Source organism: Hylobates moloch, unplaced genomic scaffold, assembly GCF_009828535.3.
Source record: "Hylobates moloch isolate HMO894 unplaced genomic scaffold, HMol_V3 SCAFFOLD_2, whole genome shotgun sequence".
Classification (NCBI taxonomy): Eukaryota; Metazoa; Chordata; class Mammalia; order Primates; family Hylobatidae; genus Hylobates; species Hylobates moloch.
Window position 1 is genome coordinate 147,803,845 of NW_026652277.1, and position 20,144 is coordinate 147,823,988.

Genomic DNA, 20,144 nt, shown 5'->3' on the forward strand with positions numbered 1-20,144 from the left:
ACTTTCAAGGTCAGCCCATGTCTGTGTCATGCTTGGAGCCAAACTTCACTGCAGTTTCCCTGTAGCTCACCTTGTCATCCTGTCCCAGTCTGAGAGAGGCTGTCATTCAACTTCAGCCATAGGGATGTATACCTTATAAGGAAAAGAATCTATAAGAACTTGGTAAATTTATTTGGGAATAAAGGACTAAAAGGAAGAAGGAGTAATTGGGGGAAATAAAGGACAGTTTGTAAGGAACTAAAGGTACATTCTAATGAAAGGGAAGAAATGAGTACTGGAAGATAGGAACTAAGTCAGGCAAAATGACTTGTGCCAAATTGTTACTTACTCTGCCTGTGTTCTGAAGTTAAGTAGTTAATTAATAGTGATTGTAAAAATGGGCAACTGTTCTTTGACTTCTTTTATCTCACTGGCTTTAGCGTTTTAACGAACAGTCCTTATAGAGAGAAAGGTATCTAGCAGGCTGTTGTCATTTCAGTGATAGAATAAATATTTTGCAGTTATTTCCAGAGATGGGTAGTGTAAAACTATTTCTTCAATAGTTTGCATGAACCTTTCTTTTGTTTTTGTTTGTTTGTTGAGACACAGTCTCACTCTGTTGCCCAGGCTGGAGTGCAATCGCACGATCTTGGCTCACTGCAACCTCCGCCTCCCAGGTTCAAGCAATTCTCCTGCCTCAACCTCCCAAGTAGCTGGGACTACAAGGCATGTGCTACCACACCCGACTAATTTTTGTTTTTTTTTTAGTAGAGAGAGGGTTTCACAGTATTAGCCAGGCTGGTCTCGAACTCCTGACCTCAGGTGATCTGCGCATCTTGGCCTCCCAAAGTGCCAGGATTACAGGTGTGAGCCACCGTGCCCGGCCCACACGAACCTTTCTTAAACTTAAAAAAAATTAATTTGATCATGTAACCCAGGAAATGTTCATCCCATTATGCTGTGTAGGTATTTTAACACACTTAAATCCCTTTTCTGTTCCCAAAAGGCCCTGGTCTATCTTTCAAAGCTAATAAGTACTGTTGATATTTTGATAATAACATCAAGGGGTACCTTAAACTATAGTTTTTACCTTGTGAAATAGTTGGAAAGAGGGAGAGTGCACTGAGTCGTTAGACCCAAAAAGTACTTACGCAGCCATTGTTAAGAGCAGAACAGATAGAACTGGACTCTGGGCAGTAGCCAGTTGGGCGTGCAGGATGAGTCACTGTGTCTCCAAGGCGAGAAGCAGTAGCAGATGAACACAGGTCACAGACATCAGGACCTGTCCCAGCAAGATCAGCTAGCAATGAGGAGACCTCAAAAATGCCACAGCCCTTTGTCTCAAAAAGCGATTAACGACAACCAGATCTCCTGGGGCAAGGCAGATCCCCTGAGGAAGAGAAGAGTATGTGTCCCTTCTTGAAATGTTCAGTGCAAGTTCAAAATGTTCCCAAGTGATGTTCAGACCAAAGAGACAGCCCACAGGCCACAAATGTGCAGCTCCTGGGCATTAAGTGGGCACGCTGAATTCAGTCCAAGGCCATTCTCTAACCAGAAGGATTTGAGTACAGTGTATTTCCAAAAAACTGAGGCACCTCTGAAAATATAACTTCAACTGTGGAATTTCTAAAAACTCAAATCGACAGCTCTTTAATGAAGCAGAATTTTATTACAGAATTTCACAAAGAACTTAATATCTAAGTGTAAAGATAGAAAGCATTGAAATTCATTGGCATCTATAATACAAGATGATTTTCTCATACCTACCTCTGCCACAACTCTAAATCAAAACAATTTCTTGTGAAGCTTCAGCTTTCCCAGAGGTAAATTCCGATACAATATTTGGCATGCTATTAAGTGACTGGGTGCTGAAATCCTACTTCGTTTTCCTTTTCTTTCAAAGAAGGAAAATAAGGACTGTGCATATCAAAAATCAACGTTTCTAGGAAGTTGAAGGTTTGGGACAGTCTTCTTGGACACTCAATCCCAAATACATGAAAGGCAGCTACTAGCGCAGCCAAGGCTGTAACACAGTCGTCCACCTTCGTGAGCCTCTCCCTTTCTAAATATAAAGAAAATTCGCAGACCTCCATGTCGAAAGGGTTTTTAACTTCCAACACAGGTGTGGACACTTGCACCTGAAAAAAAGAGTGGAGTCATTACCATGATACGTAAAATAGCTAAATAATAAAACAGACCTGAACTTAATCATGGTGTTACAATAAATCGGTTTGCTGCAATGCAGCATATTTGTAAATATGACAAACATACTTCAAAATAGACCACCAACTTTGCTTTTAAGTAAGTTATTGCTGTTGGGCTCAGTAGCTCATGCCTGTAATCCCAGCACTTTGGGAGGCCAAGGCAGGTGGATCATCTGAGGTCAGGAGTTCCAGACCAGCCTGACCAACACCGTAAAGCCCTGTCTCTACTAAAATACAAAAATTAGCTGGGCGTGGTGGTGCATGCCTATAATCCCAGCTACTTGGGAGGCTGAGGCACGAGAATCGCTTGAACCAGGAGATGGAGGCTGCAGTGAGCCAAGATCACACACCATTGCACTCCAGCCTGGGCAAAAAGTGAGACTCCGTCTCTAAAATATAAATAAATAAATTACATATATAAATAATCGCATGAAGATGTAAAATGTCAAACCAGTGGCCATTCACATACTACACACCTGTTCATTCATGATGACAAAAAGGCTGGGATCATCCCCAAAAACATCTGGGAGGAGTAAACATGTGGCTGTCATCTTCATGTCTGTCAAAGCAAATATGTTAACATTTGAAGTAAAAGTAAGCTTTTAGCAATTGTAAGCTTAGTATTGAAACATCTGGATTTTTTGTTACCTTGGACAGAAAACAAACTAGCCTTCTTAGATCAGTGTTTCACACCTTTTTAAACCATACCCTCTTCTATTAAAACATTCAAAACCTCGTATCTGCCCTCCAGAGCACTGCCAGGAGAAGACAAGAGTTCTGTACTGTCTGTCCATCGGCCAGGAAGATTTTGTGCTGCCTCTTGTGATTTGTATTGTAAAATTAACAGGTTACTAGTTCCCTAAATATAATTTTACAATATCCAGTATACTTCTAAAATCTATACCTCCCCTCCTCCCCAATTGGAAAAATTCTTTTTTTCCCCACCAGTTGTTTCACTTATTACTTAAATATTGAAAATTATTATTAAATATATTTTAGTAATGTAAATTTTTAATAATTTTTAAATATATTTTTTAAACTCAATAAATGTAAATTACTAAATTTTACTGACTACCAAAGCATAACTTTTCTAGATATTCTGACAGATAACAGACGAAATCACACCACTCCACAAGGTTTACTAACATTTCAACATGTCTTCATCTGTGTAATGTTTCATTTTTTCTTGCAACATAATATGGATTGGATTGTCCACCACTGAAAAAGAAGTCAGTATATTTTCTGAATAGGATTCCAAAATGTGCCTTGTTTTCTTATAAATATCTGTCCTTGTAAGAAGTTGGAATTCTCTGAACATCTGACAAAAGAAGAAAGTAGATACATCAGATCACAAGAAAAGCTAATATATAGAATGTAGAGACATAAAACCTTTAGAATTAAGCTTTGAATGCTGGTTTACACTAAGTACTCAATATTTTAGAAGTTTTAGTGGAGAATTAAAGCCTTAGGATGAGGGAGGAGAAAAGAATGAAAGCCTGAAACGAATTTGAAATGATAAATAATGGGCATGGCAAATTTCTAAACCTACAGAATTAAAACTTTGGATGCAGACTCAACTAAATGAGGATTCAAAGGGTAGATGCATATGTAGGCTATTTGGGTTACCCAGCTAAGATTCTAAGATCTGACATTTCTTTGGGTGACTACATTGTTACGTCTTGTTCAACAAGCAGCAAAGAACAAAACTGCTTAGGAAGCAACCCCTGAAAAATACTTAACCATAGTATCCTAAATTTAGGGAAAGGAGAATGCTTTAGAAACACTGTAAGAGTAGACAGAAGTAAACAGTGAAAAACAATATATGGCTGGGCACGGTGGCTCATGATTATAATCCCAGCATTTTGGGAGGCCAGGGCAGGAGGATCACTTGAGCCCAGGAGTTTGAGAGAGACCAGCCTGGGCAACACAGAAAAACCCTGTCTCTACAAAACACACAAAAATTAGCTGGGCATGGTGACATACGTGTATAGTCTCAGCTACTCAGGAGGCTGAGGTGGGAAGACTGCCTGAGCCCGGGGAGATCGAGACTGCAGTGAACCGAGACTGTGCCACTGCACTTCAGCCTGGGCAACGTAGTGAGACCCTGTCTCAAAAGAAAAGAAAGTAAAAGAAACAATGTATGTGCAGATTTGACTACAAGATCAAAGCAAAACCAGTTTACTTTATGGAAGTCCCTTTCCTCAAACTACCCCATCCTACCACTGCCTGAATCCTTCCCCCTCAGAGGATTCCACCACCACTCCCCCTCTTGTTTTTGACAGAGTGGCATTATCAGATTATTAGCCACCCACACTCCTATGAATTAATTTAGTCATTGCTTTTCCTAAAACTATAAAGAACAATCACATACTACCCCACTGGGCCTCATTGTTCCTTGAATGTTTTGGTAGATCATAAATTGCCTAGCGATTAGGTCTCAAAGTTAAGTTGTCAGAAAGCTGGAATGCATAAGGCATAATGGCTTTGTTACCAGGCAACCCACAGTGGACCACTAATCTAGATTAATACCCTTAGAAAACCATTTTCTCAGCAGGAAGATGTGAAGTGAAGGATGAAGAAGGTGAATACTCCACTGTTCTGGGCTCATAGCCTAAGAATTTCTTTTCTAACTTTTTGTGTTTTGAAATAATTTCAAGTTTACATTAAAGTTGCAGAAATAGTAAATAGAACTTAGAAGTGCCCTCTGTGCAACTTCCCCCAATTTCTGATCCAGTTGAAAATGAGCTGTAGACATAATGCCCCATTATTCCTTAATACCCTATTGTGTATTTCCTAAGTACAAGGGCACTCAAATTCAGGAAAATCTACTACACATTCCATTCAAATTTGCCAGTTGTTCCAGTCATATTCTTAACAGGTCCAGGATCTAATCCAGGATCACATATGAGGTTTAGATACCGCGTCTCTCTAGTCTCCAGTCTGAAACAACTTGTTAGTTTCCTTGACAGTTTCTGAAAAGTGGAGGCCAGTTACTTTGTAGAACATTTCTCCTTGGAAGTTTTATGATATTTCAAGATTTATGCATTTCTGGCAAGAATATTAGCATTTCTCACTGTATCCGGAAGCAGAAAATGGTAACTGGTCCCAGTATTGGAGATAACTTTTATTACTTGATTAAAAATGGAATTCACCAGGTTTTTCCACTGTAAAATTAATATATGTTGTGTTTTATGAGGAGATACCTTGAGTTTATGTAAATATCTTTTTCCTTATATAACTTTGATCCGTCAGACTCCACATCCATTAATGATTCTTGCCTGAATCAAGTACTACTATAATAGTTGCCAAATGGTGACTTTTCTAATTCCTTTCTTTCTACATGGATTAGTTGGCTTTCTATTTTAAGCTAGTTTCTTTTCTTCCACATATATTTACTTATTTATTTCTATCACTACAGGTTAATCAATTCCCATTTTACCCAAATGGTTACAAATCTGATCCTTTCATTATTTATAGAATTGCTCGAATTGCCCAGACCTGGCCAGTAGGAGCCACTTCAAACGGACTGCCATGCCCTCTTGGCGTATCTTTATTAGTGTGCAAGCACTTCCTTCATTTCTGGCATTACACAGCATTTCAGACTCGTCTTGACTTGTCTTGGTTTGTTGTTGTTGTTTTCATTTTTGTTTTGCCCCCAACCCTGTAGTGAGCTATTTCTCCACGAACACTAATTCCTTTTCATGAAGAATGGCCTTTAAAAACTTAGATTTCAGGCCAGGCACTGTGGCTCATGCCTATAATCCTAGCACTTTGGGAGGCCAAGGCAGAAGGATCATTTGAGCCCAGGAGTTTGAGACCAGCCTGAGCAACATGGCAAAATCCGTCTCTACAAAAAATACAAACATTTGCCAGGCATGGTGGCACATGCCTGTAGTCCCAGATACTCCGGAGGCTGAGGCAGGAGGATCATCTGAGCCCTGGGAGGCCGAGGCTGCAGTGAGCCGTGATCATGACACTCCAGCCTGGACAAGAGTGAGACTCTCTCAAAAAAATACCCAACCAAAAAAAAAAACAACAACAACAAGATTTCAGCCCTGATGTTCTTGCTCTAGACTTTCTCGCAGAAGAAATCTAGGAAATGTGTGAATTTACATAAACAAAGGCACCCATTGATCCAGAAACATCGATAACTATATACGTAAATATTAAATAGCCATACATAAAGACCAAAACCATGAGTTCACATTGATACTTTCAATTCCAAACCAATACCACAGGGCTTTTCCTAACCTTCACCTTCCCAAGCTTCTAACTCTCTTCAACCGTGAGATACCTGGCTCCCATTATCTCTCAATGTATTTACTTATGAGCACAAACATCTGTGTAGCCAAGCTCCCAGCTGTGAATGGTCAGCCACAGAAAAACCTCCCTCTCCAACACTTATACACTGCTAGTGGGAATGTAAATTAGTTCAGCCACTGTGGAAAGCCGTTTGGAGATTTCCCAAAGAACTTAAAACAGAGCTACCATTTGACCCAACAATCCCATTACTGGGTATACACCCAAAGGAATATAAAGAAAGACGCATGCACACATACGTTCATTGCAGCACTATTCACAATAGCAATAACATGGAATCCACCTAGATGCCCATGAATAGCAGACTGGATAAAGAAAATGTACATGTCCACCATGGAATACTACACAGCCATAAAAAGAATGAAATCATGCCCTTTGCAGCAACATAGGTGTAGCTGGAGGCCATTGTTCTAAGCAAATTAATGCAGGAATAGAAAACCAGATACTGCATGTTCTTTCTTATAAGTGGGAGCTAACCACTGAGTACACATGGACACAAAGAAGGGAACAATAGACCCCGGAGTCTACTTGAGATTAGAGGGTGGGTGGAAGGTGAGGATCGAAAATCTACCTATCGGGTATTATGCTCACTACCTGAATGATGAAATAACCTGTACACCAAACCCCCATGCAATCTACTTATATAACAAACCTGCACGATGTATCCCCTGCTGAACCTAAAAGTTGGAACAAAAAGAAAGCCCCCCTTTTCACAACCCCAGATTATGTCCTATAAATTAATCATCTGAATCCTTTTTCTTTCTGTTACTCAGACTGGATAATTTCTATTAACCTATCTGCAGATTCACAGCTCCTTTCTTTTCATTTTCCAATATGCTTTTAAGCCTACGCACATGGTGATGTTTTCATTTCAGATAACTGTTCTTTTCAGCTCTGAATTTCAATTTGGTTCATGTGTATGTGTGTGCGTGTGTGTGTGTGTGTGTGCGTGTGTGCGTGTATTTCATTTCTCTGCTGAGATTCCCTATGGTGATGATACATGGAATTCACCGGTCTTATCCTGTTCCCCACCATCCTGTCCTGAAGCAGCTGGCTTGCCAGACTGGCGGAGTGGCCTGTTGAAGACTCAGTTACAGCACCAGCTAGGTGGCAATACCTTGCAGGGCTAGGACAAGGTTCTCCCAGGCTGTATAAGCTCTGAATCAGCATCCAGCATACAGTGCAGTTTCTTCCATAGCCAGAATTCATGGGTCCAGGAACCAAGAGTTGGAAATGGGAATGGCGCCACTCACTGTAACCTCTAGTGATCCACTAGTGGGGAGTCTAGATTAAATTATGTTCCTTTAAAGGGTGTTAAATTTTGTTCTGATAGGCAGATAAATTACTGGTCGATCATCTGGTCCTGTCAGACTTGATTTTATCATTTCTTTGGGCAATTCTGTTTTGTTGTTTGTCCTTAGTCCTAGCTAAGGCCCTGGCTCAATCTTAGGCATGGTTCTCACTCATGAGGCATTGTTTTCTGGAGTCTCAGATGAATGCAGAGGTGTTCTGCAGGGTCTCTACACACTGGGCCAGAATTCTTTTTTTTTTTTTTTTTTTTTGAGACAGAATCTCACTCCATCGCCCAGGTTGGAGTCCAGTGGCACAATCTCGGCTCACTGTAGCCTCTGCCTTCCAGGTTCAAGCCATTCTCCTACCTCAGCCTCCGAGTAGCTGGGATTACAGGTGTGTGCCACCACACCCGGCTAATTTTTGTATTTTTAGTAGAGACAGGGTTTCACCATGTTGGCCAGGCTGGTCTCGAACTCCTGACCTCAAGTGATCTGCCTGCCTCAGCCTCCCAAAGTGTTGGGATTACAGGCGTGAGCCACCACACCTGGCCTGAATTCTTATTAGCAACATTGTGTGAAGTCTTGGCTCTCAGCCAAGGATCCCCAGGGGATCCATGTGTAGACTTCGGCCCCAGCCCGCATTCCTCCAGTGCCTGTCCTACAAAGGCCAGCTGCTTCATCATTCCTCAACTTCAATCTCTTCCCGTGCAGCTCCGTGAGACCTCCGCATGCTGCTTGCCTCCCACCATTCTGTACAGTGAGCTAGAAAGTAACCCATGCACAAAACTGAGGCACATCTTATGTCTTTCCCTGTTACCAAGGATCAGGGTCCTGCAATGCCTGTACCTAATGCCTGAGTGCAGTTGCCTCATACATATTTTTTTTCCAGCTTTATCCATGTTAACAGTGGGAAGACTAGACCAGTACCAGTTACTCCATTTGGGCCAAAACCAAACTCAGATTCTTTATTTTTTAAATTTATTTATTTATTTATTTTTAACACGGAGTTTCACTCTTGTTGCCCAGGCTGGAGTGCAATGGCGCAATATCGGCTCACCGCAACCTCCGTCTCCCAGGTGCAAGCGATTCTCCTGCCTCAGCCTCCCTAGTAGCTGGGATTACAGGCATGTGCCACCACGCCCAGCTAATTTTGTATTTTTAATAGAGACGGTGTTTCTCCATGTTGGTCAGGCTTGTCTCGAACTCCCAACCTCAGGTGATCCACCCGCCTTGGCCTCCCAAAGTGCTGGGATTACAGGCATGAGCCACCATGCCTGGCCTATTTTTTTAATTTTTTGAGACTTTATTAGCTGGTGATTCTCATGTACTTCACTTAAAGAGATGATTGAAATTGTTTCTCAGGAAGGCAGAAACTATGGCATCTGAAAGGATTTTTTGGAAAATTTGGGGAAGGGTTTCAGTTTGTGTTTGGTATTTTCCTTCTCAACTCCCTCCTATTTGTCTTGTGCAACATCCAGTAGATCCCAGTAACACATTCCTAGTTGATAATATTTTAGATAATCTAATAAAGTAAATTGTTACATTCTGAATTTTTAAATGCTCAGTTGAAAGAAAGTTTTTTGAGAAAGGAGGTTAATGAGCATGGAGGTGATGGGGGGTCAGTGTTAACAGCCAGGACCACCCCCCACCCCAGCTGCTACTGTTCTGCCACCCTGTCTCCACCGGCTCCCTGAGCACTCAGTGTTTTCACAATGGCAGGAGCAATAGGCGGTGGGGGTGGTTTGGTAAAGGGAAAACTGTCCTCTTATGGGATCGTTTGTTATCTAGGTATTTGCAAGGTCAAACTTGCTTTTATTTTAGGAGGCACACAAGGGTTTTATAAATTGGAAATCCCAGCTGCACAGGGCTGAGTTAGGGAGGTACTTCCTGGAAAAGCCGAAAATGATTCGTTCTTTTGTCTAAAACAATCAGGTCGGGCACGGTGGCTCACAGCTGTAATCCCAGCACTTTGGGAAGCTGAGGCAGGTGGATCACCTGAGATCAGGAGTTCAAGACCAGCCTGACCAACATGGTGAAACCCTATCTCTACTAAAAATATAAAAATTAGCCAGGCATGGTGGCGTGCATCTGTAGTCCCAGCTACTTGGGAGGCTGAGGCAGGAAAATCACTTGAACCTGGGAGGCAGAGGCTGCAGTGAGCCAAGATTGTGCCACTGCACTCCAGCCTGGGCAAAAAAGTAAGACTCTGTCTCAATCAATCAATCAATCAATCAATAGATAAATAAATAAAACAATCAATAGGCAACTCTATTCAATAAGTACAGTCATTACAAAAACCATACTCCATATTTTGGATATAAAGGGTGAAATACTTGAGGAATGGTGCAGAAGATACACCTATGCCACAGCGGGAGGCCTAGACAAAGCACAGGGGACAGCATCAGGTCTGAAATCTCTCTGCTCCTCACACAAGCTATGACAGACCTCCACCTTACTGTCACCAATGGTTCTTTGAAAAGCTGCTTAACATAGTCCATTTATATTCATCACTAAGCTTTTGTAGGCCGCACTCCAATGAAGACCCCTAAGGCTACGACATTAGTGATCACAACAGCCTTACCAGCCTCCACTAATTCATTCAGCATTCACAAAATCAAGACTACATTGCTGTGTCACACGTGGTGCTCTACTAGGCACTTTGGGAACTGTTAATATTAACACATGCTCCCTACATGTAAGGAGTGTATAGACCGTAAGTTTAACAGGCTTTTGCTTTAAAACTGTATTTTGCAGCTGTGTCCATTTGGCATACTTTTCTAACAGCCAGAGATGACTGACTATTACAGCTCCTAACAACCTGAAGATTAAGGGGAAACAAGTGAAAGCCACGGTATGGTTGCTGAGAGGATTAGGTAGATTAATCCGTGGAAAGCACTGAGAACGTGCTGTTACAGAGGAGCATTCAGATATTTGCTAATTATGTTACTATTAAAATAATACTTACAGGCAATTCTTATTTCCCTTTGTTCAGAAGAAAAATACGTAGATGTTTCATGTTTAATTTGGTTAATTGAATACATAGAATTTCTCCATGAAATATGTTCTCGGGTAAAACCTTTGATGATCTTTCATTATATACCACCACCAAAAATTACACTAAAATTGTGAAAGACCCTTGAATGGCCACTCTAAGTGAACTAAATGGAAGGGTAGTTGATTGATTTACCCATTAAATTTCATATATATATATATATATATATATATATTTTTTTTTTTTTTTTTAATTTGAGACAGGGTCTCACTGTGTTACCAAGCTGCAGTACAGTGGCCCAGTCATGGCTTACTGCAGCCTTGACCTCCCTGGGCTTAGGTGATCCTCGTGCCTTAGCCTCCCAGAATAGTTGGGACTACAGGCACACACCACTAAGCTCGGGTAATTTTTGTACTTTTAGTAGAGATGGAGTTTTACCAGATTGCCGAGGCGGGTCTTGAACTCCTGGGCTCAAGCGATCCACCCACCTCAGCCTTCCAAAGTGCTGGGATTACAGGCGTGAGCCACCATGCCCGGCCCTAAATTTCATATATATTTAAGAACACTTATGAAATTATTTGGGATCATAAAGGAAACGTATTTTTAGTAAGGGTGCATAATAACAGTTCCTTAATAAACTACCTTGATTACATAAAAGCATGAAAGGGGATAATGATTCACATTGTCAGAATATCCCTAAGTGATGATCCGCCAACCTCCATAATATGTCCAATGACAGAGAACTCTTTAGTTCTGAAGGCAGCTAGTGCCTATTATCTGAATATGCTACTGAAATTTTTTTTTTTTTAAATTTTTCCTTTTTCAGGGTTAGGAAAGAGGGTGGGTGGGGAGGGTCTGCTTCCTGAAATTCCTATCAAATGGCTCTAGTTGCAGCCCTTTGGGCCTCACACCCCACTGAGATTCACCCCCACTGTCTTGCTATGCTGTCCTGTTACCACTCCAAGAGGAAAGAGGGAAAAATCCATTTGGACACTGTAATCCCAGCACTTTGAGAGGCTGAGGCAGGCAGATCACCTGAGGTCAGGAGTTCAGGACCAACCTGGTCAAGATGGTGAAACCCCATCTCTACTGAAAATACAAAAATTAGTTGGGCGTGGTGGCACACACCTGTAGTCCTAGCTACTCAGGAGGCTGAGGCAGGAGAATTGCTTGAACCTGGGAGGCAGAGGCTGCAGTGAGCTGAGATCGCAGGCCATTGCACTCCAGCCTGGGCGACAGAGCAAGACTCTGTCTAAAAAAAAATATATATATATATAATATAATATTAAAATATATGTGTTATGTGTGTGTGTGTGTGTGTGTGTGTGTGTATATATATATAGTGAATAAAGATACCTGATAAGGGCACTTCAAGAAAGGAAATAGTTTAAGAATGTCCTTCAGAGGTGTTCGGCTGCCAATCATCTTTCTTCTTATTTCCAAAGTTTGGCTCATTCTCTTGTCAATTTCTCTCCAGTCCTTTTCTGTTTTCACGTATTCTTGCTGGAACCACTTAATATGTTCATCTAGCTCAGAATCAGAACAAACAGCTTCTTCCTGCAAAACATTTTCAACGTATCAATGGATTCCATGTTTCTATGAAAACTTGAATTTCAGGCTGTTATTGCACACTCTTAGCTCATTCCTAAGGTGAGTATCACCATGCCTGGTTACACTTGACATTGAGCATAACTAATAAATGGACATTCTTTAATGACAACAAATTAGTTAATTACTTATCATGGAATTATAATCTATTCTCTTGAAAGATCTAAAAGAGTTACTTTAATTCCTACGTCACCCTTTTATATAGAGACAGATTATCCAGAAGCTTCCCACTGAATCAAATGTTGCTCATATCTATGCATTTAAATTTTAGAAGATAAAATGTTAAGAAGATATTTTTAAAAGAATTAAGGTTTTGTTATTACTATTGTTTATCTTTTTTCTTTTTAAATGCCTTTTTATAGCTGCAGTACCATGCCATATAATCCAAATTCAAAATAATAACAGTGGTTATTTTCTGATGCTAAATCATTAAACTAATAATTTTATTCACTATACAACTGGGTATGTTGGGCGTAGTGGGGGCAGCTAAGAAACACCTCACTTATTCTTGTTGAAAATTTAAGACAATCAGCTTTGAGGAAATAAGAAAAATATCTTTCTAGAAATATGAGTTAAGAGGACAGTCAGCTGAACTGCACGCAAATCAAAGTTGATCAACTGTCTAGCTGACCAGAATGTGAACAGATGATACCTACAAAAGACGAAAAAGATGATAAGGAGCCTACAGTCCTCTTATATCAAGGCTTTTACAAGCACATAGGAAAGCCTCAGTAGATCTACTTTCTGTGAACACAGAATGACTAACAAGACCTAAACCAAGTGAACGAACTCCTAGAAAAATAAAATTATCAAATTAAGAAGTTCCTATAATCTTACACAAATTTAGTTGGAAGATAAAAGTCTTTCCACAAAGAAAATACCAAGAAAGACTTGAGGGTTTTACAGACAAAATCTACTTAACTTTTGAAACAGAGTGTTCAAATTTATGCAAAATTTTTCAAGAAAAAGGAAAAGAGGCCAGGCATGGTGGCTAACACCTGTAATCCCAGCACTTTGGAAGGACGAGGCAGGAGGATCACCTAAAGCCAGGAGTTCAAGACCAGCCTGGCCAACGTAGCGAAACCCCACCTCTACTAAAAATACAAAAATTAGCTGACGCAGTAGCATGCACCTGTAATCCCAGCTACTTGAGAGGCTGAGGCATGAGAATTGCTTGAACCTGGAGGCAGAGGTTGCAGTGAGCCAAGATCACACCACTACACTCCAGCCTGGGAGACAGAGCAAGACTGTCTCAAAAAAAAAAAAAAAAAAAAGAAAAGAAAAAAAGGAATACTCTGTGACCCATCCTATGAAGCCTCTATGACATTGATCCCCAAACCTGAAAGAACAGTGTAAGAGAGGAAAAGTGCAGTCACTCTTGTTCATGAACAAAGTTGCAGATACTGGAAACAAGTAACAACTGACTTGAATTTATTATACCTCAGAAACTCAAGAGTGGTTTGACATTGGTAAGGGAACTATAGCAAATTAAAAGGAAACATGATTAATTTACCCACTACGTTTCACATGCTATCATACTAAAATCTCAATTTGGGGGCCACTGTTATAGAAAGATTCGGGGCAAAAAAGAGGTAGGTTTTGAGAAATGTGCTGTATGAATAGTATGATTGTTGGGCACAGCAGCTCACACCCAGTAATCCCAATACTTTGGGAGGCTGAGGCCAAGGGTTACTTGAGGCCAGGAGTTTGAGAGAAGCCAGGGCAACATAGCAAAGCTCTATCTCTACAAAAACAATAATAAATGTCGGGAGGCCAAGGCGGGCAGGTCACCTTAGGTCAGGAGTTTGAGACCAGCCTGGCTAACATGGTGAAACCCCGTCTCTACTAAAAATACAAAAAAGTAGCCAGGTGTGGTGGTGCACTCCTGTAATGCCAGCTACTCGGAGGACTGAGACAGGAGAATCGTTTGAACCCGGGGGACAGAGGTTGTGGTGAGCTGAGATCATGCCACTGTGCTCCAGCCTGGGCAACAGAGTGAGACTCCGTCTCAAAAAATAAATAAATAAATAAATAAATAAATAAATAAATAAATAAATAAATAAATAAATAAATAACAACAGTTCCGTAATTTTACTTGGATTATCTAAACATGTATAAACATCATATACTGCATTAATTAATTAATTAAAGATGAAAAAACATGACCATTTCAAATAATGCAGAAAAAGTATCTTATAATATCCCTTTATGATTAAAGAAAAAAACTTTTGTCAAAATAAGAGAAATTTTCAAAACCTATAAAGTTATATACCAAAAACCTAGAGCTAACATAACTTTTTTCTTTTTGAGATAAGGTCTCTCTGTCACCCAGGCTGAAGTGCAGTGGCGTGATCACAGCTCAGTGCAGCCTCAAACTCCCAGGCACAAGTGATCAACTGTCCCAACAGATGAGCCTACAAGGCCATGCCACCACAGCTGGCTAATTTTTGTATTTTTTGTAGAGACAGGTCTTGCCATGTTGCCCAGGCTGCTCTTGAACCCTTGGGCTTAAATGATCTGCTACCTTGGCCTCCCAAATTGTTGGGATTACAGGCATGAGTCACCACACCTGACGGATATGATTTTTAATGGTGAAGTTTTAAAAGAATAATCTTTAAAATCAGAAGCAACACAAAGATGCTTTATTATACTCTTACTCAGCCTGTACTGAAATTCTAGTCAGAGTAGTAAGATAAGAAAATAAAAGGTATAAAAATTGAAAAGATAGAAACAAAATTGTCAATATTCATAGATGATGTGATTGTTCAAGAGAAAACTTAAAATCATGCATATATAATTTGTTACAACTGAGTTTTTCAGAGCAACTGAATACAAGATAAATATTCTAACATACGCTAACATAGAAAATAGAATTTTTTACAATTATATTTTGAAAAAAAAATTAAATTGCAAGAGAACCCTTATAAGATACCTAGGAAGAAAACTAACAAAAATGTGGAAGACTTTTAAGAAAATTATGAAACTATAAAATATTAATGAGACTTAAATAAATGGATAGTCTATTGTGTTCACAGCTAGAAAGATTCAATATTGTAAGAAAGTCATCTTTCTCCAAGTAGAGCTGTTGATTCAATATTTCTGTCAAAATCCCAAACCTATCAAAAACCACAATTTTTTTTATCAGAACTTGACTAGCTGATTCTAAAACTCATTTGAAAGATTAAAAACCTCAAGAATAACCAAAGCATTCCTAAAGAATAATAAAGCAGTGATGGAAAAGTATCAAGACATTTTACAGCTATGTAAGTAAGGAAGTTGGTATTGATGCAGGGATAGATGACTTTACTAGTGGAAAACAGCAGAGCTTCTAGACACAGAGCCATGTGGAAACAACAGAGGTGGCATCACGAATCTGAGGAAGAAAAGGCCTGTTTTCTAAAAGGTGCAAGAAAATTTTCTATCCATAAGGAAAAAAATCCCATATGGCTTAAGAAGTTAAATTTTAAGAGCAAAAACTTAAAAAAAAATTTAAAGAAAATATAGAAATATTTCTTATCACTTCAGGGTAAGAAAGGATTTCCTAAAAGTGTTACCAGTGGAGGGCCTTGACCAAGTCGTCCAGATTCTTGGCATTTTGAACAAAGAATTGGAAGAAATGCACAACAAAGCCATGAAATAAAGAAGCAACAAAAACACAGATTTATTGAAATGAAAGTATACTCCACGGAGTGGGAGCAGGCTCAAGCTGGCTGCTCAAGAGAATTTTCTGGGTTTTAAATAGCCTCTAGTGGTTTCCCGTTGGTGACTCGGTTTACACCCTATGTAAATAAAGGAGAGGCCCACGACCAGTGTGATTGGTTGTGGAAGGTGACCAATCAGTGGCTGAAGTTACAAAGTTACACGCTATGCAAATGTCTGATTGGTTGTGGGAAGGGACCAGAGGCTGAAGTGAAGTAACAAAGTTATATCCCAATGCAAATGAAGACTAGGCCTGCTACCAGTCTGATTGGTTGCAAGAGGGGCCCAATCAGAGGTTAATATGGTTTGGCTCTGTGTCCCCACCCAAATCTCATCTTGTAGCTCCCATAATTCCCATGTGTTGTGGGAGGGACCAGTTGGGAGATGACTGAATCATGGAGGCAAGTCTTTCTCATGCTGTTCTCATGACAGTGAATGGGTCTCACAAGATCCGATGGTTTTAAAAACGGGAGTTTCTCTGCACAAGCTCTCTCTCTGCCTGTTGCCATCCACAGAAGATGTGACTTGCTCCTCCTTGCCTTCTGCCATAATTGTGAGGCCTCCCTAGTCATGTGTAACTATAAGTTCAATAAGCCTCTTTCTTTTTTAAATTGCCCAGTCTCAGGTATGTCTTTATCAGCAGTGTGAAAACAAACTAATACAGAGGTACTTTCCATTTTTTGTCTGCCACACAGAGGCAGGTGGGAGGTTGCAAAGCGAGTAGCCTCTGATCCTTTTGTTACCTGGGCGTGGAAAGTTAGGGTTTTCCTTTTGATTCAGTTCTTGGAAGTTGGTGCAAATTGGCCTTAGGCTTCCTGCCTTCAGACCCTATTCTCCTGCCTCAAAAGCACTGATCATAAGATAAATGATTGATAACTCTAACTACATTAAAATTGCAACCTTGTCTCTCCTTGTCAAAAGACACCAGAAAGAAATTTGAAAGGCAAGGCACAAACTGTGAGAAGATATTGGGAACAGATACAATTAGTGAAGGAGTAGAATACAGAATATACAAAGGATTTTTACAAGCAAATTGAAAAAAAGGGCAGCCTCATAGAAAAATAGGCAAAAGACATGAACAGACACTTTACAGAGGAGGCAACATGAATATTTCATAAACATATGAAAAGATGATCGCCCGCATACATAACTAAAATGGAAGCCAAACACAGTACCATTGTATTCCCAATAGATTGGAAGTGGGGTGGTGGCAATGCATGGGGGCAGGGTGAGTGGAAAAGAAATCAGATGATTAACAAGTGCTGCTCAGGGAGCTTAATCATCCAGGAAAATAATTTGGCACTGTCTTATAAAGTTGAATATCTGTACACCCTGTGAGCCAGTGAGCCAGCAAATCCCCTCCTAAGTATAAATCCTTGAAAAAAAGCTTCACATATGCTTCAAGACACACATACAAGAATAATCACAGCAGCATAGTTCGTAACAGCCAACACTGGAAACAAATCAAATATCCGTTAAGAAGAGAAGAGCCAAATAAACTGGTTGCCTGTCACAATAGATTAAACCAACAGGAAAACGAATAAACTACACTCAGCTGAACAACCTGGATGAATTCCAGTGACATTACATTGAGTGAAAAAAAGGAACTTATCAAAGCCAACATATAGTTTTCATATCATTTTATAAACCTCAAAAACAAGCAAAACTGGAATTTGTTTTAGGCTGGGGTAGTGAAGGAAAATTCGTGGGAGACGAGGAACTGATCAGATTTTAAGGGATAATAGAATTTGAAAGAAGAAAGGACAGTTCTGGGGTGGAGAGACAGGAAGGGCAGAGCATGTTATGGGAATGTTTAGCAGAGTGAATCTGAAGATTGTGGAAAACCATAGAGGGCCAGGGTTTAAAGCTGGGACTTAAAGGTGGTGAAATCTTTTAATTGAGGTTGGAAGAATAGCTAGGAAACTTGTGAATGCAGAGATAGAGATTTGATATTTCTTATAAATTATCTAGATTTAGATTTATAGAAAGGGAGAAAATTACAGGAGCAGGAGAACCAGGATAATGGATTGTCAACGAAGCCAAGGAGTTTCAAATGTAAAATGTGGAAGGTGGTGACAAGAAAAAATAAAATAAAATCTTTAAGCTTCAGATGTGTCAGATCTTCATTTACTTTCAAGCTTTGTTTGTATATGTTTTAAACTGTTGAACATAAAAATGGACCCCAAAGGATTTATTCAAATAAAATATGTGCTTGAAAAAAAAACAAGCAAAACTAAGCAATATATCCCTTAAGAATTCATGCATGTGTGACAATGTCATTTATTTTAAAAACAGGTGAATGATAAACATAAAATTCAGAGTAGTGATTACTTCTAGAGGCCTGTGGTGTTGGAAAGGCAGGTGACAGGAGAGGGGAGGAAAACTCAGGCACACACAATGGTGCAGGCAGTGTTCTAGTTCTAAAGTTAAATGCTGGGTTAACAGTGTTTATTTTGTCTCATAAACTACATATATGTTACATATATATTTTTTCTTCTGTATGTCTCAAATGCATAGAATGACAATTTCTTAAGAAAACATTTTAATTTTTTAAAGTACAGAAAAAATATTTAAGCAGCTTTCTTTCATCTACTGAAGTATAGTAGAAGTTACATAATTGCTGATATTGACATTTAGACACTACTGTATTTATAGTGTACTACTTCTTCCAAAACTCTTACCCAATCATGAAAATAAAGTTTCTAGAGAACTTCCACCTGATCAGATTGATGGGATTAACACAGTGTTGGTGGGTTGTATTCTAGACTGAAGTGATTTTCCTAATTATTAGAAGGCTACATCAGAATTTAAAATTCTCACCATTTTAATGATTTACATTTTGTTAGATTTATACATTGTTAGATATACTGTTAATGATTTATATATTATTAAAGCTGGAAAGAACTTAGAAACCACCTAGTCCATGCCTCACACTTTACTGATGGGCAAATTGAGACCCTCAAAGGGGAAGTGACTTTTCCAGGCACAGAGATACCCAGGTGTGCGGGTTTCTGTTAGGGTAGTTCCCCACTTCTCTAACAGGCTGATTTCTTTAACAGTGCACACTGAAATGAGGGAACTAGTGAGTAAGAAATTTCTGAATCTTACAGAACAGCAGCTGTTTCCAGCTGCTGACTGTTGACTTCGAGATGTCTGTCTCAGTAGACAAAGTTAATGGAGGGCCGTGCTCAAGGAGGAATCAAAGGAAGAAGACATGAAGCATGGAAGAGATTACTTCAGGCCAAGAAATACACTGAAGGGAAGTGTAGGACTCACCTGTGAGATGTATGACTTAGGAGGAATCAGCATAAATTAACCAGAACATTAACTTGAGTTAGAGCCAAACAAATTGTATAAAGAGCGTATGCTATGCTTCCTTTACCACACCAGTTTCGGCAACATAGAGTGTGGTCTCTCTACCCCAACACCACAGTAACCTAAGCTCTCACAGAGTTGGTTGTAATAGCAGAGCATAGTTCTAGCCAACTTTTAGTTTAAGCTGACAGCTGGAACAGAAATAAGGAGGCGAATATTTCTAAGTTTGATTTCAACAGAAGAATGAGACTGCTTTTGAAGTAGTAAAGAGGGCATGGTTAAAAATGTAGTTATAGCTTTTTTATCTCCCAGAAATGAAAAAAAAACTCATCTTGGCTTTACAAAGATACCTTTGTTCTATATCCCACAATCCGAATAAGTTCACAAAGAGAGTGTCTTGTTATGAAAACTGAATAATTCTCTTTAAAAAAATTTTTTTAAGAAGATGGTATCTTGCCATGTTGCCCAAGCTTGTCTTGAACTCCTGGGCTCAAGGGATTCTCCCATTTCAGCTCCCAAAGTGCTGGGGTTACAGGCATGAGTCACTGCATCTGGTCCCTGAATAATTCTTATAAATACCCTATGAAAAATCTACTTTAAAGGCACTATATAAATAAAGGTTCCATATCTAGGATTGTGGACTGTAGCTTCTGAACATCACCAGCAAGTAACGACATACTCCCTGCTAACTATAAAGTTCTCTGTGGATTGTCATCTCACTCATTCTCTAATTAC

General features: G+C 39.7%; 1 protein-coding gene across 1 annotated transcript in view; it reads right to left on the reverse strand.

Moving 5' to 3' along the window:
• Positions 1–1,191: 1,191 nt before the first annotated feature.
• Positions 1,192–20,144, reverse strand: part of SAMD3 (sterile alpha motif domain containing 3) — a 220,196-nt gene continuing 201,243 nt past the window's right edge. The window contains exons 11-15 of the mRNA XM_032158959.2: positions 12,144–12,344; positions 3,330–3,501; positions 2,660–2,742; positions 1,747–2,117; positions 1,192–1,369 (exon numbers count right to left, since the gene is read on the reverse strand). Coding sequence (XP_032014850.1) covers positions 1,833–2,117; positions 2,660–2,742; positions 3,330–3,501; positions 12,144–12,344 — 741 coding nt within the window. The 3' untranslated portion in view covers positions 1,192–1,369; positions 1,747–1,832. The remainder of the gene's footprint in view (positions 1,370–1,746; positions 2,118–2,659; positions 2,743–3,329; positions 3,502–12,143; positions 12,345–20,144) is intronic.